This window comes from Tympanuchus pallidicinctus, unplaced genomic scaffold (assembly GCF_026119805.1).
Source record: "Tympanuchus pallidicinctus isolate F22 unplaced genomic scaffold, pur_lepc_1.0 scaffold2, whole genome shotgun sequence".
Lineage (NCBI taxonomy): Eukaryota > Metazoa > Chordata > Aves > Galliformes > Phasianidae > Tympanuchus > Tympanuchus pallidicinctus.
In genome coordinates this window covers 17,275,280-17,296,827 of record NW_026294721.1, presented here as the reverse complement: position 1 = coordinate 17,296,827, position 21,548 = coordinate 17,275,280, and the positions used below count along the sequence as shown (strand labels likewise).

Below are 21,548 nucleotides of genomic sequence, written 5' to 3'. Positions count from 1 at the left end.
CAACTTCCAATGATTTGTAACTGATGTAATAAAATGACAAGTAGTTGATGTTGTCATCAATGGGTAGTTGATGATGTTATCAACTAAGCTGATGTTGTGACTGATGTTAGTCAGGAAGGATCAGGGGATCTACCTCCAACCAAGGAGGAAAGGGCTTCCACAGAGTGCTCTCTTTCAGGGGCCTAATTTCATAGATAACTTAGCCTAGAAAAGGCCACAGCATTATCAACCTCACGTTAAGCCTAAGCTTAGAAACTCAGTAAACAAAAGCAAGCTGGTACTCCTTTTTTTCCTAACAGATCCAGTCCATCAGACCGGAAAGTGAATGTTTTTCCACGGCAAGAACACCAAGCTGAGGTATCTAAGGATGCTCTCTTTTATTCCAAATGACTTCAAGGGAAAAACAAAATAATCTCTAACGGTTTCCGAGCCCTAACTGTAACAAGCAAAAGTGGAATAGATTTGAGTCTTTGGCACCACCTGGAATATTGTTTTTAATTAGACAATCACCAAGGAGAGAAAAACATTCTCCCAGCCCCTTCAGTCAAATAAAGCCAATAAATAAAGAGAAAATATGGTATATTAGTAGAGAAGCTACCCTTATTGAACTTACCAAGGCTGTAAAGGATAGCAAGCAAACTAAAATCAGCTCATGCCTTTCCCAGCTACTTCCGATATAGACAGTTCTACTTTCAAACCACAGGATTCTGCTCACAAAGGTTAGCTTTTTCAACATATCCAAGACCCTGCAAGGGGTCCAGAGGAAGGCCATGAAGATGACCAGAGGGCTGGAGCACCTCTCATACAAAGACATGCTGAAGGAGCTGGACTTGTGGGGATACCTCATTGTGGACTTTCAATATTTACAATGAAATTATAAACAGGAAGGAAATACATTTGATACAAGGGTAGGCAGGGACAGGGAAAGGGGGAATGGTTTTAAACCCCGTTCCTGGAGGTATTCAAAGCCAGGTTTGACAGGGGCAAGCTGATCTAGTTCTTGATCTAGTGGTTGGCAATCCTGCCCGCAGCAAGGGGCTTGAAAATGTGATGAGCCCTTCCAACCCAAGCCATTCTATGATAAGACATTCTTGAGGTTGTCTTTCAGATAACTGTACCTACCCCCTTGTCTCTTTTAACTTCACGGGTGACAACAGCAGGGAAGATAGTTCTTTGTACCAGTCAGTCAGTTTGGAGTCAGTCAAGGCAGAATTTGTTTGTCAATTACCAAAATTATTTTGAGCATGATAACACTCAGTCATCTTTCTTTCTTAGGAAAGCAGAATGAACTGACAATATCCATTAAAAAAAAAGAAACATATGAAACATAACTAGGTGCTAGAATGCTAAGGATAAGGCAGTGGAGCCACAGGGTAAGCACTAGAAAAGACTATGCTCTCAACAACACAGTGCAGGGAGGAAAATATTTGAGCAGAAATTGCAGAAGCTCCTTCACTAACAGCAAGACGCAGCTAGAACATTCTCAAGGCTAATCAGCAGTAAGCATTTTTTTAACGCTGAGTAGCATACAACAAGTACCAATGTGGCTCACAACCTTTGACAAACTACACCTTGGAATCCAAAGCACTTCAGTCCTTCAAACTGTTGAATGTTCGTGCTGTTCAAACTGTGACCCTTATACTAGCAGGATAACCGCTGAGAGAGAAATCTCAGCCAACAGTAAGCACACATGAGTGGGAGAACACAAGCACACGTCAAACACCTACACTCATTAGGTCTAAAGGTGACCTGAGCGCCTCTATCAGATGAATGCCTCTGAAAAATGACAGCCGCCCAGCAGGAAGTATTAGACAAAAATTCTTGAATTCAGCTCAAGGCCAGCAATGGGCTTCTTACCACCGAATTTCTTAATTCAACTAAACAACATTAACTTAGGAAAGAGCAAGGCTAACAAGGTGCACTCAAAGAACCATCCCTTCACTAGCACACCATTAATTAGGGACAAGTATCAGGAGCATTCTCAATCTAACAGGAAATCTTCACTTAAGTTTAAACTACACCATACTGTGCTAGATCTGTACAGGTTACAGAGAGTTTTCAGAGTAATTCACTTTATATCCTTAAAAACGCAGGAAAACCATTATTGTGCTGGACTTTTGAACTGTGCCAAGCGAAGTTTAATATGATAAATATTTTCCATCATCTCCCAGTCTGCAAAATTTAAAGAGTGGAACAGAAGTTGGAAAGTAGTTTCAGACTCCGTATTTACTTACAGGATACATTACTTCAGAAAGAATGCCTTTTGTGACTTAATGCTTGCTTACAAAGAGAGCACAACATAACTTACTCTCTATGGATCAAAACTTAACCAGAATATATGCATGCCATACTTTGGAAAACCTGGAATTCTGCCTGTTAGACGGGTAGGTTCATCTATAGAGATGAATACAAAATAACTCACTTCATAAAAGAAAAGACATTTTTAGCATAAAAAGGGTGAAAATCTGATGAATCAGTTGAATAAAGTAGCCTTAAAATTTTACCAGATCTTCTCAGTCCAGCAATATGAAAAACCAAAGGAACTTTCTGCTACAAATATAACAAGCAATAAAAAAAAAAGCAGCTGATCAATCAGTTGCACAAAGTGCATACCTTGGGGGTGCACAAGGATGCAAACAGTAACTAGCATTCCTGTTTATGCTGAGCATCAGATAACAGGATGACAATACTCACGGTAACAGTCAAAGAGCTATCAGAACTGTAGCAGAAATTGAAAAAAGAATTCTCAGCATGTATTCCAAACATCTATTCCATCTCCGTACCAGAACGGCGATCAGGTCATCATTATATTATAACAAATACCTGCTTTCCTGACTTATTTTGCAAAGCTACGAAACCCTCTAAATTTCGTTGATGTGCTTCTTTTTCTGAGCAGTGAATCTAAGATACCTCTTGTGAACAAACACTGGCGCAAATTTAGGCAACTAAATTGTGCTTCATGAAATTGGAGGCAGTAAAAATGCCTCATTTTAGTTTTCAAGCAGTGAAAAGCTAACTACTAATTTACAGAGTTATCAATACTTGAAAATTTAGGCAATAAGTGTGTCAAAGTGACTACAGCAGCATCAAATGAGTATGCACATTATTTTAGGCAATGGGAATTCAAGGTAGCATTGACTATGAAATCTACATAGGAGTTTCCAAATAGTTAAATATTAGCAAATGTTTTGAGGTTCTTCAGAACATTTGAAGATTTCCAAACTCCAGTGAAACTTTCAATAACGAAAATTAAAAATGCACTTTATCTTTTTATTTTACACCTTCTTTTGATGCAATTTGATTTCTAGAATGATGAAAGACAGGGCAGGTTTGCAAAATGTTCCTGCTCTCATGAACTGCCCTGGTCCCAGAAGAAACAGACTGAAATTACAAACACACTGCTTGGAAATTTGTTTTATCATCATCTGGCCCACATCTCATTTTAGGTGAGTAACATGCTGAAATTATACACAGTGAGTATTAACTATGCCCATCTTTTTCATTCATTCATTCTCATGCCTTCCTGTAGATTCTGTTATTTACCTATTATGCAAATTGTAACATAACAAAACTCAAATCATTTTGAAATTACTTGGGGAAAAAAATCATCCACAAATAGCCACCAACACTCATCATATCCACTCCAGACTTAAAAATGGAAATTTTAAAAATATACATGCTAGGAGTTTTATTTTTTTACTATAAAACGATGAGGAATGGAGAAATCATTTAGGCTTCCTTCTGTTTGTATTTCTCTTCCCTCCAATATTTGATTTAAAGTTAGACAATAAACTGAGATCATCATCAAGCTAGTCTGCAAAAAAAAAAAAAAAGTTCAATTATGCCTTCAATCATCACAACAGGTTCTTTCTGCTCTTCAAGATGATGCCTATAATTACAAAATCCAACCAGTGAAAGACTAGACAAGCAGCTGTATGGTGTACAGTTCTACTACTGAGATGGGACATAAAGAAAGGACCCAGCTTAGGTTTTCAGTTATCCCTTTCAGAAAACAACAAAATAAGTAAGAACTTCCTTGAAAATCACATCACGGAATCAAAGAATTGCAAAGGGTGGAAAGGGCCTCAAGAGACCAAGTCCAATCCCAATGCTAAGGTAGGTACCCTACAATAGGTCACAAAGGTAGGCATCTAGATGGGTCTTGAATATCTCCATAGAAGGAGACTCCACAACCTCACTGGGCAACCACTGTTCCAATGTTCCATCACCCTTACCATAAAGAAGTTCTTCCATCTGTTTGTATGGAATTTCCTATGTTCAAGTTTTAGGCCATTACTCCTTGTCCTATTGCTATACACCAACAAGAAGAGCCTGGCCTCATCCATTTGCCTCCCCCCTTCCTTTAAGTATTTATAAACACTGATCAGATCCTGTCGTCTTTCCCCCAGACTGAAAAGACCCAGGTTACTCAGTCTTCCCTCATATGAGAGATATATGAGAAATGCTCCAGGACCTTTATCATCTTTGCAGTCCTCTCTTCGACTCCTTCTAGGAGATCCCTGTCTTTTTTTTTTTTTCTTCAACTGGAGAGCCAAGAACTGGACACAGTATTCTAAACATGGCCTCACAAGAGCAGAGTAGAGGGGGATGATCACCTCCCTCAACCTGCTGGCCATGCTCTTTTCAATGCATCCCAGATCCATCAAAGCACCATTACAGCCATTTCAGTCCAATGGAAGAAAAAACAGCCACAGATAGAGAATCTGTAGGCAGAATCAGGCATAGCTAAGTTGAATGCCACAATTATGTACTGTGCTGCAAGCCTGTAGCATTTATCTGGACATCTTTCGTTTCATTTAATCTTTTTCTGACTATAGCACAACCTGAGGAATTATATAATGGACATCAGACCACACATTTCAGTTTCCCTAGCTTGGAATTGTGAATGGATGTCAGAGAGAGACTTACCTTTTTTCGTTTCCATATGATTTCTGAGCAACTTTTGCATGGAGTATTAGTACTGTTTGATCGCCTCGCTCCTTAAGGTAATTTCGCATTGCTTCCCTAAAAATTAAAAGACAAAATAAGCTTTGAAAGTTCTTTTGGTTTTATTTATAATTACAGTAACTCAAGGTCAGCTTTAGGACAAATCAAAAAACAAAAAATTCACCTGGAATTTAAAAAAAAAGACAACTGTCAGTATATTAATAAGTTCAAGTTAGATGTGAGGTTGTTTTTTTTTTCCTAAGACAGTTGCTTCCTTTCACTCTGCAATTATCATGTATCAAGACAGCACCACAGCAGTGGTTTGTGGTCATTTATACTTACCACTACATTTTTCAGAAAAAAAATTCTGACATAAAATCATTTCAATGTCCTTCACTACACCACTCTCAATGTCTGACTTGATAAAATGCCGTGCTATGAATACTTGGTTAGAACATACTTTCTGTATTGGCTGAACAGAAAATATTGTGGGGTTTTTTGCCTTTTTTTTTTTTTGTAAACATTATTAACTGAATTAATGCTTTTGTCATCCGTGTCAGTTTTCTTTCAGTTATGAAGTAAAAGTTTAAATTCTTCATTTTTTGATCTAGATTTCTAGAGAAAGGTTTTGATTTCTTGCATACAATCAAGTAAAAAAAAGAGATTTTTCTATCATTCATCATCATTGTATGATGACAGAAGTCATATAAAAGCTATAATTACATCAGACACACCAAAAGACATTCCTTGAGAGAAATAAGAGAACAATACGCCCTATCATTCTTCCATATATCAATCTAACTGTTCACAAAGTACCATGCCAAATTCAACACCCTGGGGTTTAGCTGTGTAAGAGCGCTGACAGATTATTTTTAAGTCCCTGGAGGAGCCTTTTGCAGGTTGAATGCCCATCAGCACACTCATCTTCAAAGTTACCAACCATAGAAACAAACTCTGAATTTAACAGGAAGTCATAAAGAGATTAAACCTTACAGAAGAGGAATTTTTATTTTTTTTTGCAAGCTGCACCCAACGGTTGAATTCCCTTTAGAGAGGTCAGAAACACCACAATAAACCAATGTTTTGGAGTCTTTGTAAAACTTTTCCAGCGAAAAATCCCAGTAGATAAAAACAAAATTTTTTTCCAGAAGAAACCCCCTACAGTTTCACAGAGGAAAACAAGTAGATGTGCTCAATTTTGGGAGCCTCACTGCAAGAAAGACATTGATGCTCTGGAGCATGTCCAGAGAAGGGCAATTAAGCTGGTAAGGGGTCTGGAGCAGAGGCATTAAGGGGACTGAGGAAGCTGTGATTGTTCAGCCTGAACAAGAGGAAGCTCGGGGGAGACCTTATCAATCTCTACAACTACCTGGAGATTGTAGTGGGCTGAGGGTAGGCCTCTTCTCTCACGTAAACAGTGATAGAACTAGAGGGAATGGCCTCATGCTGCAATAGGGGAGATTCAGGCTGGACATGAAGAAATACTACTTTCCCAAAAGAGCGGTCAGGCACCGGAATGGGCTGCCCAGGGAAGTGGTGGAGTCACGACCCTGGAGGTGTTCAAGGAATGTTCAGGTGTTGTGCTGAGGGACAAGGGTTAGTGAGCATTATTGGTAATCAGTGGATGGTTGGAGTGGATGATCTTGTAGGTCTTTTCCAACCTTGGTGATTCTATGAGAATCATAGAATCATGAGGGAGACAAAGGAAGAAATGACAGCCCAGCTTTGCTAATGATGCTCTGTAAACTCTTGCATTGGCCACATCTGCCTAAGATCTGGATCAGTGCACTAGATTCTTTGTGAGCAGGGGAATATAGGAGCAAAGATCTCAAAGTTGGATTAACTTGACCTATTTACACTTAACATTGGTAAAACTGATGTTCATCCATGACAGCATAAATTACAAGAACTGCCTTAAACTATATAGACACATTATTTACAATCACTGTATACAAATGTTTTAAGGCATGAAATGTATTTCATTGTGAAGTTATTCTTATTTAACATATTAGCTGCATTTAAGTAGGTTAGCAACTTTTCATCTAAGAATTTGAAATTTTCTATGAATAACACAGTCACACTAAATAACAACTGTCATATTAAAAACCTTTGGCTTGACTACCATTAAACAGCAGCTCAAAGCCTGCAATCCACTCACTAAAATGCTAGGTGCTACCTAATGTTTCTTTAGCACTGCGCTAGGAACAAATACTGCCTCTTCTATTAATGTGTTGCTACAACATATCTGTACAATCTGAGCTCCTAAGAGAACCAGGAATGTTCCCCTCCAACTCCTCCCACTGATAAAAGAAAAATACCACAATTCTCACAAGGTTTCTTTTGTTATTAAATGACAAACCTCTCCAGAAAGGTTCTACTCTTGCAATTTACATCTTATCGCAAAAACAACTTGCTCAGTATGAACGGAAGTAGTATTTTTATTGTCAAGGAACTTGTACAACAAAATGAAAAAGAAAGTTTCAGCATTTTCTAAGAAGTACATGCCTGAAAAAATACATCCCATGTTACACTGGAGAGTTAGCATGAGGCTGAATACATTACAAGGTTGACAGGACTGCCTAAACAAAAAAGCAAACTAATTTCACAATAATTGAACTAAATGCCTTCAAGGGTTTACACCTTTTTTTTTTTTTTTTTTTAAAGCATTACAGAAAAATTGCACTCTTAAAAATGGATGACTCCTATTTTTAGCATTTTTCTCTTCAAGAGAAAAAAAACTTAGGCTGCTTTTGCTTCTAGCTCTTCTTTATCAGTACAAAGTTTATATGTTACTGCTTTCAAGGGTGGCAAGTAGCTCCTAGATGCATATCCTTTGAGAGTAGGAAAATCTACCTGGCATATCTAATAGCTAAGATCCTGCACATAAAAGAGTTCCTACACTAACTAATCAAACTCATGACAATGTAAGTTAAATGACATGACTAGATAGTCGATTTTGTCATTCTTGTTAAATCACAGAAGGTAAATTTAATCATTAACTTCAGGGTGACACCAACAGCTGTTAATGCTCAAAATAAAAATTGATTTATGACTTATACCAGTATGTTTAAATATCCCTGAAAATAGTTAGGTCAATCGCTTTTAAGTCAGTACAGAACTGTTTTGTATTGAAATCAAGTTTAATAATCACACAAGCTAGCCTGAAGCTTATTCAGAAAGGCAACGAGAAATATGCTTATGTTTTCCTGCCACACTTTACATAAATATCATAATTTGATTGGACAAAGAGAAATGGTTTCAAACTAAGAGAGAGGAGATTTAGAATTGATAAAAGGAAAAAGCTTTTTAGAATGAGGGTAACATAGCACTGGTACAGGTTGCTGAGAGCAGTGGCAGATGTTCCATCACCAGAGACATTCAAGATCAGGCTGGAAGGGGCTCTGAGCAACCTGAAGACCAAGTTTTAGACCGGTAGGTGTCCCTGTTTGTTGCAAGGACTTGGGCCAGAAGACTTTCAAGGGTCCCTTCCAACTCAAATGACTCTGCGGTTCTGTGATTTCATTCAGTAAGATGTAGGCCAGACAAACAATCAGCTTCCACGTTCCTATACAGCAATACTATCACACCAAACAAAAAAACTGTGAATGTTACACACTGCAGAGGATTTGAAACACAGTAGCTGCTTTTGATGGGCAGTTTGTGGCACAGAACAGTAGATGTTAGCGCAGACTGTATTATTACAGTTTGATAAATTCTGGCAGCATGTAGTACAAATGCTCCTCAAACAGCCGAGGAGCGGTTGAGGCACACTATTCCACAGCCTCTTTGATCTGATGATGGTACTATATTCAACTTATCTCTGTTTAGGCTTTACCAAAAACTGGTTAAGACCACTCCTTGACAGCACTGAGTTAATTTTGCCCATACCTGGAGCATGACAGCACTGAGATAATAGCTGAATTTTGGCAGTAAAGAATCCATTTTGTATGGCCTCACAAATTACTTTTACCCAGTAAAAGATATCCAGCTCATTCCTGGATATTTTAAACTAAGCAGATTCACATCCAACAGAATGATCTATAATAACTGACACGTGAATTCAACACAATTTAAAAAAAAAAAAAAAAGGCATTTTGATTATCATATTAAACTACTGACTCTTCAAATTTTTAATTCTGGCTGCTGACTGCATACAACGATTACATTTTTTTCTCAGAAGCTTTCACATTTTAAACTGTAGGATAAACAATTCACTTTTTTTTTTTTTTTTTTTAACTTGGAAATCCTTTGGGAGATAGAGAAGGTAACTTGAGAATACTCAATCAAAATCAAAAAATGAACTGCTTTAATGCTTACCTGGTGAGCCGCTTCGGTTGAGGTCGCTCTCCAAATTTCCTGAAAAAAGAAGAAGTTGTTAATTTAAAACCAAAATGTTTAGTCATAGTTTTTCAGTGAAACATTAGCCCAATTTTATGATCTCTGACAACATACTGGTGCATTCTCTTTGTAGTTTCCTAGCTAGACTATGCCTCCTTCCAACTGTTTTTCCCACAAAAGCAGAGGCGCTTTTTAATCAGAACAGACAAATTTCCTTGCTGAATATCCACAAATAATAAAAAAAGATTTTGTTTATATTAGTTGTATGCAAAGCAAGTCTTTCATTTATCTTAAAATTATTTTTAAAAATGTCTCCAGCATCTCACTCCTGACTTTTTATTACACTTTCTGCAAATTACTTTTTCTCTAAACTGCTTTCACAAAGTTAAGATATCATAACTATGTAAATAATCAGAAGCTCTTTGCCACAGCATTGACCAGAACAGGCAAAAAGCAATTATCTATAAACAGAAATTAACAGGCCAAACTGACAAGTCGTGGTGAATTCTCCTTATTAGGGTAACTTCTTAGAAATCTGCTTCTTACTACTTCTTATAAAAAAGGATGGCAAAGTATTTCATGCGTGCTCACATAAAATTATACCAAAAAAATCTCTCTGGTGAAACATAGCAAATTATAAGCAAGAAATATCGTGCTATATATTGAATGCTTTTTAGTCATAAAGTGTTTTCAGGCAGCTCTAGTGCTTTTATATCGCTCTTGAGAGAGGCTATGTTCTTTATGCAAGCTTTCTAAAAGTTATCTTACGCTAGTTGAGACTGAGTTCCATCAGACAGACCCATTTTCACAAACAAAAAGAGTCAGGTAAAAGACCTGCAAAAATAAAAAGCAAAGCTGTAGCAGCAGCGTACATCTGCAGTGTACATCTGCTCAACCTGCTAAGGAAGTACAACCACACGCTAAAATGAGGACAAAGAAAAGAGGAAAAAAAAACCAAAACACTTATCAGCTTTAAGACAAACATCTAACAGGCTTAGCTTAACACTTTTCTATCTAAAAATAAACCGGGGCATAAGAGAACGCATCTGCTGCCAGTGCTCATAAATATCGCTGCAACTTGCCCAGCTCTTTGATACGCGGGCGTATCTTTGCCTTTGTGCTTCCAGGATAATGAAAATCCCACCTCTGATATTTCCCTACGCCAGCGCTGGAGGCTCCCCAGGCCAAGAGCTGGGATGGGGAACTTCTCCTTGCATCGTTTAACCATTTGCACAGTCCATCTGCCCTGAATGACTCGATACATTCGACTTTCATTTCAGTAATTCTCCAGATGTGCAAAGCGTAAATACACAGCTCGTGTAATTTTCATTGGTAAGCAAAACACTCTCTGCTAAAAGGCAGTAACAAGAACATTCAGCAGGGTGCAGGATTCTAAGTTATTTTTCATGTCTCAAGAAATCCGCATTGTGGTCCCTCTATACAGAAGAGCTAAATAGAGGACTGAGACAAATTAAGGTTTTTTTTTTTGCTTTTCAGTTTAAATAATAAAATTAAATGCATCTGAACTGACTTAAGCTCTGTTCACATTTTGTTGGTTTATTGCTCACTTATTTGCCTTATTTTAAGCTAAAAGAAAACAACGACAAATTCTTGCCGCACAACTTGTCCAGTAGATCTTAAAATTTAAAATACACAAAAAACATGTACTTCGCATTTTTCTCTGCACCACTGCACTGTCATATTTGTTATGCAGAAAACTAACTAAACATCCCTAACAGCTTGGAACTTTGGCAACAGCATCAGTCACATACGCACGGGCAGGTGCTACAATGAGAAAGTCAGGCTCCCAAATCTTAATGTCTCCTAGCATCTACCTTTTGCAGGCATGCTGACCTTCACCTCCCAGGCACATCAAGAGCCACTGACACCTCCCCCCACCCCCAACTAACAGAAGGTGTGCGCCCCCACCCCTCCACGCCTCTATGGTTCCGTCCTCTCCATAATGTGGGAGCAGTACATATGGCAGAGGATTCATCTCTCTGTGACTCACCGACTAGACAACAGATTACCCTTAAGCTATTCTCTTCAGACAAACAAAACCCCATAGATTAGCTGTCTCACTTTGAGTAGAATGACATTCAATCACTCTGCACCTTTTAATTCGTAAAGAAAGAAAGTTAAGAGGTGCCTACATGGAGCAAAGGAAACAACATGGTACTTGCACCGCAGCCAACAGCTCCAATCCAAGATGAGGACACGAGGACACCTGAAACTGCGTGACACACAGAAACCACAGACAAGACTGCTCATTCTTTAAGGCAACATCTACTCATGTACAGCTCTGGGAGCAGTAGATTAATTCCCCTTGCAAGTACACTAATTGCAGCCTAAAAAAAACTGTACAAACCTACACAGAAACAGAACAGTTGCAATTATTGTAACATAATAAATCCCATCCTCTAAGTACCAACAGGCCCTTTCCTCAGAGACAGCACTGAGTCACACCAGAAATGCACAGGGTCCCCTTCCAGCCCACCAACAGGACCAGAAACCGAGCTCCAATCACTGCATGCATCGCCATCAACCACATGCCAGCTTCCCCCAGCCTGCTCATCCAAACTGAAGTTAATGGCTTCATTCTAATTGCCTTGTGAACACAGGAGCTGCCTGTAGCAATATGAATCTTCTGAACAGATGCAAACTGAGTTCAGTGAATCTTTTGCTACTCTTTCACTGTCCATATGGGGCAAGGTAGAACAGGAGGTAGCTACAAATATTTACTGTGGTTCAATTTTTGACTGTGTAAACTCAGCTTCTACCTCTTCAATAATGTCACCTTACAGAATATCCCCAGTTGGAAGGAAATCACAAGGATCATTGAGTCCAACTCTTGACTACATATAGAACCACCCAAAATTCAAACTTTATGTCTGAGAGTGGTCCAAACACTTCTTGAACTCATGCAGCTTGTTGCCCTGGGGAGCCTGTTTCAGTGGCAAACCACTTTGTGGTGAAAAATCTTTTCCCAATCCCCATTCTGACCCTCCCCTGACACAGCTCCACAACACTCCCTTGGGTCCTGTCACTGCCACCAGGGAGCAGAGATGTTGACCAATCACTGGTCATGGTGCATCCTACCCTTGATATTAATAACCAGCACATTCCTGCACCATCCCACATACTGACGTGAACACAATATATCCCACAGCAGCCATTATATCCAGGATACCAAATTTTTATTCACATTGCATAATGCAAGATAAATAAATAAGACATAAGGCAGGAAGTAGCAGGTATATTACATAGGTTGCTCTAAAAGTAATGCTTCCTATTTATTTCCATGGAAATAACAACAGATACAGTATACATAACAACACACCACTTGAAAGAGCAAATTCTCAGCTATAAAATACTTTTTCAGCAGTCACCTATTAGCTATGGTATTTTTGCCAGCAATCAACAAGAGCCAGTATGTCACACTCATAAAAATCTGCACCAGGGGAAGTGACCCACTGTTTCACAGCTGCAATGACAGTGTTGTTATTAGGAGAACGCTGCCCATGCAATGTCTTTCATCAGCACAGACAGAATACTGAAGGAGTCAAATCCTGGACTGTACAGTGGGTGAGGTAGGACAGTCCAGCCAAGACTGGCAATCTGCTCCATGGTCTTCAAACTGGAACACAGCCTGGCATTACTGTGTTGTAATAAGGGTTGTCTTTTTTTCTCTGGCCTGACTCTGGAAGTTCGAGTCTTCAGCTTAGCCAGCACTGTGATGCAGTCAAAGTTGACAGTTGTTCAGCTACCAGGAAATCCAAAAGAATCACCACTTTCCTACCCAAAAGACAGTGCTTTACCTGCCAAGGGCTACCTTGAACTTTCTCTTCAATGGGGAATTCAAATGTCCCACTCCATGGACTGCTGTTTTGACTCAGGCTTGTAGAGGTAATAGTATGTCTCATTACTGATAGTGACACGAAACTGGAAACTGGTTTAATAGGTCCAGACAGATATGCATAGGGTGTTTTCTCAGTCCCTGTGTAAGTATTCATGGGATCAGGCATAAAGAGCTTGTGATATTTCAATGTCGCTATCTTGTTTCAACAAACAGAAGCCAACACTCAGCTCATACAAAGCTGCCTGATCACACACCACCTATACACATCAATGAGCTGATCAAGACACTCTTCATTTTGTGGCACGAGTGACCATCAAGAACATGATTTGTTCTATGCATTGCTCTCACCACTGCTGAAATGCACCACCCATCATCTCACTGTTCATCCGTTACTGGGTCTCCATAAACACTCAGCAAGAAATGATGAATGTCAGTCAGTGCCAATTTTTCCACACAGCAGAATTCAATGACGCACCTTGGCTTCATACACACCTGTGTATCAGTTGCCACAGGTCAGACTGCCCCCTGCTGCCATCTGTCACACAGCAACAAAATGTAATGGAATATTGGTGGGAAGGTTCAACCTCTACTGTCATAACACCAATATCTGCCTCTGGCATTGTCAGCCAACGTCATAAGACAGGAGGCATTATGTTCAGACTGTCAGAGCAGCTCTCACGCATTTCATTGTTCATCTGGTTTGCTCTTTCCATACATTTTCAATTTGCTATAGATACTTGTATTAACAATACAACCAGAAGAGAAAAAAACCACCAGCAACTGCCATGCAGAGGGCTTTTTTATTTTGTGTTGCTAAGGATTTGCAAGCACAAGAAACACATTATCAGCAGTTTGGTGCTAAATGACAGACACTGTACAGCTATGACTGCCTCTATTTCAACCTTTCATATGTGACTGGCGTGTTAAAACACCAGTTCAGTTATTTCAAGGGTATCTGACAAACTTGGCAGCAATTGCAATATATTCCTTATTTTCGATTTTTCTTGGATTTCACTCTTCTGGGATTTCTTTTTATATTTAACACTACTCTTACTCCTCTTCGCCTGCAACTTGAAAATATGCAGATTGATTGTTAAAAAAATATGCAGGAAACTACAAATATATATTTTTTCTTCAGGTGGTCATTAAACAAGCAAAAAATATGTAATGTGCAGATCTAAGTATAAGCTACATACAATTGAATGTTCACTTTTCTTTTCAACTTTACTATCCACGACTGTTTCAGATGTAATGTTCTGAAATGCCAAACATACAGCCAAGTTACCACTACAATTCATGAACAAATTCAGTGCAAACTGTTTTCCCAACATACTTGCAATTGCAAACATGAACACGAGCATTAGGCTCGCCATAATCTGCTGCTGCAGACAGCTGCACCTGTTCAAACTATTATTTTCCCAGTTCTGTATTTTCTCCAATCACCACTTTATATTCTATTACTTAATGTATTTTACTAATGATAGTTTACATGAATTTCACTTGTTCCTTCTGCACTACAGAAATAATTTTACTAATACATCAGGACCCAAATCATTCCTCTTTTCAAATCTATCTTTTACATAGCAATTCCCAGTTTCTCACTACTTAAACTTCTCCGTTGAGAAGTGCAAGCAATGGGAAACAAATTTACTTTCTTTACATGCTATACCTGCCTGCCTCTCAAGCTACTGCTGAAATAAAGAAGCGCACTAATATTAACCTTGTTTTGTTCAAGCTTTAATATTCTCAGGTTAGGTAAAACAAAACACAAAATACATGGTGCATTTCAAATGTTTTCAGAAAACATGAGAATGTCATATCCTATTTGGAAACCCCCCCTCAGATACACCAGATTACAGCTTTCGATTGCTGAAAGAATGGGAAATCCCAGCATTTCTAGCATCTACACAAGAGCACAAAGAAAGAAAATTTATCTGTTCTTCTGTGACACAACTAACAGTACCCAACTTTCTTTTGTTGCTAACCTTAACTACTCTGACCCCTCCCCCCCCCCCCCCCCAACCAGTGACTGCATTTCAAGGCTTTGGAAGGACAAATAATTTATTAAAATCAACTACATTCTGCCATTTGGAAGAACAAAAAAAAATTATGAAAAGATCCCAAGCTGTTTCAATCTCAAGTTTGAAAACCGGTGGTCACTACACTGCTCAAGCATCCTCACGCTTAGAATATGAACTTTGCATTTTCCCAGCACTGGCCTTTCACTAAAAACAAAGTTTTTACAGCCCTTGAGAAAGTCCATTCACCTTTATTCACTGAGCTGGTTAGCCTTCAAAAAAAAAAACAACAAAAAAACAAAAAAACTTCCACAACAACCAGACAAACTTGAACAATTTGCCTTAAGAATTCTGTCTTCACTTAGCCTATGGTCTGACATGCTTTTTGGCATATAGCATGAATGTCATTGATCTTACAGTAAATAATGGTCTCCAGAGACGGAAAAAGAAAAAGGGAGCTGTCATATTTGAATACAGTAGGAGTAACAGCTGAGCAGAGCGTGCTGGTGAGGCCACCAAGGGGGGAAGAGAACTGAAGACGGGAAGACATGAGCAGCAAACTAAGACTTGCTAGGTGAGAATGGGCCTGAGAAGTACATTATGGAAAACTCTGATGCTTCCAAGGCATCAGACAAGCCTTACTGAAAATAAAAGCAAATAGTTGACTTACCATTAAGAACTCCAAAACACATGATAGCAGATATCCCTGTGGCGATACTTGCACGAGCAACTCTATTTTTGCCTCATGCAAGAATCTTCACGGGTATTGTAAATTAAGCCCAGCAGGGAGTTAAGTGCCATACAGCTGCTTGCCCTCTTCTCCCAGCTCCCAGTGGAACAGGGGAAGAAGTAAAGAGGAATAAGAAGCAAGAACATCCGTGGGCTGTGATACTGTTTAACGAATGAAGGAAATGTAGAGGAAGATGAAAGAAAACAAGAGAAGCCATGCAAAGGCAATCACTTGCCACCTCCCACAGGCTGATGGATGCCCAGCAAGCTCCCACACAAAAGATGTCTGAACTGCCTAAGTCCCTCTCTCTCTTCCACTGCTGAGCATGATATTAAGTAGTAAGGAATACATCCTTGGTTAGTTCAAGTCCTCTGCCTGCTCATGTTCCCTCCCAGCCTCTTCCATACTCCCAGTCTGTGAGGTTGGGTAAGCAGCAGGAAGGCCTTGATGCTGTGCAAACACCGGTCAGCAACAGCTAAAGCACTGCTGCGTTATCAGTACTGTCTTGGTCACAAATCCAAAACACAGCACCATACCAGCTGCAAGGAAGAAAATTAACTCCAGCCAAGTCAGACCCAGTATAATGGGAAAACTAAAGGAAAACCACATGTTCTCTGCACAGGAACCAAGCGTGAGATTTCGAACAAGCACAAAGTGCTCATTTTATTGGTTAAGTTTCATTCCCAAATGTCCCGCTGCCAAACTATTTCCAACTGGACCTTCAAACTCGCTGGTGTTTTAGACCAGTAGAGCAAAGGCCTATCATTTTTCCTGAATAGCAAAACCGATTTTTTGTCTGGCTCCATGACAGCATGTATCACAGCACTTGCAGAACATTTCATAGGAACTCTTTAATAAACTGTAGTAGATGGCTGTAATCCCTCAGTATGGATTCTGGAAACAATCCACAGACAAGGGTTCAGAAGGAAACCTACCCAAAGAGTTATCATCCCGTGGTTGTTTAATACGACAGTTCCAGCTCCTGCTCCTGAAGCACAAACCTCTCATCACTGTCAGACATGAAATACAACAATCACTAATCCAGCACAGCATAAGGCCCAGAAACTGATTAAGTGGCAAGTCTCACTTGCCTTAACCAAAGCCGCCAAATAATTGGCTTTGAGACACGTACAAGATACTTATTAGGGGATAGTGATGATTAAGAATACCAAATTAAATACATAAAGTTTTACTTCCTCAGAGGAGGTCTGGGGGAAACAAGGCTTGAAATAGAAGGAACCTAATGAAAAGATCTTCAGGTTTTTATAACATCTCTAGAGACGTTTCAGAAAAAACCAGGCTAGCCAGAAAGAAAGAACATAAGAAATTTCAACCTCTGCTCTCCAACAACATGAAGGGACAATGAAGTCTGATGAGAGGTTAAATTTAACTGCCAGCAACTCTAACTTCTACGGAACAGTTGGTAGCCCAAAAGCCATTAAATGCGACAAGAGGGGGTAAGAAACATTTCATAAAGGTTAAGCAGCATACTGCAATCTACATAGCAAGACTCAACTATTCCGGGTCAGCCTCATTTTGTCTTTATATATTCCTAGCTTCTACATGTGAAAATTTCTACATTTACTACTTAGAACTGAAGCTGCATCAACAGTATAAGAAAAAAGCCAGCCGGTGTAGGTTTAAAAACACAGGATTTTTTTTTCTTAGCGTAAATCTATTTTCCTGTGAACTTACTTCTGTGAAGACAATATGCAAATACTGAAAATATTTCTATGCACTCACCTACACAACCATATTTTCTCACAGACGTTAGAATATAACTCCCTAGAGAAAAGATCATCTATCACTAGACAGCAATATTCCATCTGTTGGTTTCACAGACACAAAGAGAATTCCTAGGTATTAAAGGCCATTAGTGATCCTGCATAAGCTGGCATAGAGAAAAGAATACAAAATTTCATACAGTGTTTTCCTCTATGATTGGTCTGTTAATTACACATTAAATATATCTGCTGATTCACATCATTTTCCATGTTTGCTATTGGTGCTACCTGATACATTTGATTTCTTAAGTCCACCTCTGATGATTATTATTGAGGTTGGAAATGCAGCACTGTTACCAATTGCCAACTCAGAAAGTGGAGGATTGACACAAAAAAATCCAACAACTCAATCATCCTGAACGACGGAGTTTTTAAGTGACTAATACAAAAGAAACTGGATACATAACACAGTTAAGTTGGGGAAAAACAGTTAAAACAGAAAAACAAACAGTTAAAAATATTCATGTTCAAGCAGAACATTTCACACTTAATTTTTACATGGATGCAAACAGCAAATAAACGAACAATAAAAACAGTTAAAAGAAAGATGTACAGAAGGAAAATCTTATCTCCTCCAAAACAAAATATGTTCACTATCCACAGGTCAGATCACAAAGAGAAAGAGAAGGTTGTACTCCCAGTAACATCCAGCGCTAAACAAACAACACACAAGAAGACTAAAAAGAAAGAATCAAAACAAAATTAGACTGTTAACAGACAGGACAGAAATAATTATTTTCTCAGTCACTCTGTTCACTCAGCCTATGATTCCACACATCCTTACCTTTCACAAAGTTCCACACAGAGTCAATTTTCTCATCCCCCAACATCTCACATGCATTTTTCTTTTGCCCTCCACTGAAACCTTTGTAGTTTGTCATCACATAAAGCCAGACAGCCTAGCATGACCTAACCAACACCATGGCTTTATCTACACAGCGTTTTAGAGAAAGGAGTTTTTCATTCCTTAGGCTACTCATATCTTAAACATGATATGGTCTTCTATTCTTATGGTGTTCTATTCTTTCCTTCCATTTTGCAGAACCACAGATGACGTTGCTGTGCTACTTTTTGTTGAGGAAGTATCCTCAACAAAAATATTGCCATTATTGGCCATTATTCAATTCCATGAAAGATACACAAGACAGTGAAGACTCATTACTCTGCAGTAATGCATGCACCTAAAGAGCATACATTTCTTTCTTTTGCTAAGAACATACAGAGATTTATGTTAGAAGACGTAAGTATCTAAAACCAAAGATATATGAGCATTCCAGAGGCTCTAATTTCTTCAATCAGATCAACGTATTAGGTATAGCAGCTACTGAAAAAGTGACATGCGTTCCCTGTTGCTCCCACCAAGTGCAACAGTGTTCAGAAGTCCCATCCCTCAGAGCCACTGCAACCATCAGCACCAGTCTTTGCTCAGCCACGCAGCTGGCACACCATTCAGGACAAACACAAGAACCAGCAGCATGGCAGCAGGCTCACGCTTCCACCAGCCAGCAGTACTTAAGCCCTGAACCCAAACAGAGCATCTGCTACAATAAACACTACTATAAAGACTTCGTTCTGAAGTTTGATCTACTTTTAAAATCAGCCATGGTTTTCACATCCACACGTAACGTACAGTCAACCTCAAAAAACTTGCTTTGAAGTATTACTCATCCAATGTACTATCTTTTCCTATCCACTCTACAAAAGGAGATAAAATTAATCAAAACCTCAGCACTTCACAATGCTTAAGGGATGTGAACAACACCAGCATTTCTGCTTCTCCTGAAGTCCTCCCTTGCAAGGAGCACCCAATGAGTGGTCAAGCTGTGCTCTGGCACTTTGGCAGCAAGAAGCAAAGCAGCCCTGAAGTCACAAAACAAGAAGGATTTTTGACTGATACACGAAGCATTCACTCTCTTGAAGGAAATGAAAAAAGACCCACCTGTTCCAGGGTGAATGCCACCAACCACGCACTCTCACATCTCTGTACTGCATGATCCTGTACTGCTCTGTATCCTTACCGAGTCCTCAAGCACAGGGAACATGTTATGTGCATGTAACAAATCCACTGTGCACCACTATATACACTTCTGGCACTATATCAAATAATAGGACATAAATGCAATAGAAAAAAATGGTTCATTTAGTCACACCCTCTCACTGGAGGTCACTGGTTCAATTAGAAACTCCCTCTCCCTTTTCTGACCTCTTTCATCCTCCCACATTGCTTTCATTATTGTCCTCTCTCATTTCCAGTCCCCATAAAAAGAAAATCACAGAACTACAACTGCAATTTAAATACAGCTTGCACTGTCATCAGTGAAAAGGCTGACTTCTGAACAACTTAGAATAGTAAGCAAATTCACCAGTTTATACTAGTCTAGCTGCCTTTAGGAAAAAAAAAAAACTTCATTTAGTAAATATCGTGATTTCACAATTCTAAAAATCAAAGTCAAGTCCAATTGAGAGAGAAATCGCACAACTATGCCACAATAAGGCAAGAAAACCCATAACGACAACTTATTCAGGAATCAGAAAGTGACTAAACCTGTTTTAATAGATATATTTTCCCTGCTTTGATATTTGCTGTAGGTACCTGTTGCAAGAACCTCAAAAATCTCAAGTATACTAAAAAAAGTTAGAAATAATCTACTTAGAACATTAAAATGGCAAGATGGTGCAAAGTGTAAGAGACACCATCAAAAAGGACTCCATTTATACAGATTCCATTAAATACACATGCTATTTCTTTTTGACTGATTTCCTGATGTTGGCTCGAATGTTCATGGAAAACTGCAATTTGCACAGGTTTACCTTAGCAGCTGAAAGAGTCAACATGTTGAAAAATCAGCATAACAACAGAATCTCAGTCTCCAAAACATATTTGGCTCAGCTATTGCAACTGCGTAAGGAATGTGTAATATAAGGCTAATTACTTTTATCTTCATCCACTCAAAAAAAAGACTATTAAGAAAAAATAAAGTTAGTGCATGTTGTTCACACAGTTAGCCACTAAAATAATGGTAAACTGCTAATACAAAAATAGTCTGAGCAGAGTTTCACATTCACAGCTTTCAGTGACGACTACTTTGCTGAGCGTACAGTGCTTAGGATTCCTCTTTTTCCTCCAGCCCTGTAAATTTCCCACTGTATCTCACCTTGCACATTATCTGCAAACAGATATTTCAACCGAGGTTGATCTTTATTTCTTAAGAAAGTGATGCTATGTCCCCTACTAAACCATAATTCAAGCTACCAGCTGGCCTTTAGTAACGACAACAAAACCAATCAGCTCTCTTGTCTTTTTAATAAAGTAACTTTCTAAATACAGCAAGAACACAGCTATTGAGTAATAGAACAGTGCTTTTTATGGTTACTAACTGACCATGATCACAAACAAACAAGATTTAGTCTGAAGCAGAGCAGTTTTAGATGCATGAGGAATCAATTTTTAAAAGCCTACTGACTGTTGCTTCTGACGCCTAACATTTGACAAAAGTCACAAATTAGACTCAGAACAACACTTTTTAAAACTAGGCTGCTGACAATACAAGAACCTTTCCCTACATTATAGTATCCGAGGCTTTGCTCAACCTTGATTTCTCTCCCTGTCTGAATCAATGTCTGCAGCACCCAGAGAACAGCTTCCTTTCCCTAAAGAGACTGTTCAGCCCATTTCTAGCTGGGTGAGCAGCATTCATCATCTGTGCAGAAGGCAAATTATAAAAAGTAAGTTAAGAAACAAAAAGCACAAAATAGGTTTATGGTTTTCTTTGAATTGCCACTTCACAGTAATGCCAAAAGTACCTCACAGAAGCAGAAATTGTGAATGACTTACAAGGAAGTGGTAAAGAACCATACCAAACTTAAAAAGG

General features: G+C 38.9%; 1 protein-coding gene across 5 annotated transcripts in view; it reads right to left on the bottom strand.

The window, feature by feature from the left end:
• The window catches only part of RBPJ (recombination signal binding protein for immunoglobulin kappa J region), a 143,760-nt gene that overhangs the window by 13,615 nt on the left and 108,597 nt on the right, over positions 1–21,548 (bottom strand). For 4 of the 5 annotated variants that reach the window (XM_052683317.1, XM_052683320.1, XM_052683318.1 and 1 more), the window contains exons 2-3: positions 9,265–9,303; positions 4,930–5,025 (exon numbers count right to left, since the gene is read on the bottom strand). In XM_052683317.1, coding sequence (XP_052539277.1) covers positions 4,930–5,025; positions 9,265–9,303 — 135 coding nt within the window. Of the gene's footprint in view, positions 1–4,929; positions 5,026–9,264; positions 9,304–10,053; positions 10,126–21,548 lie in introns of those variants that run through there. The other variant, XM_052683315.1, reaches the window with a different exon arrangement.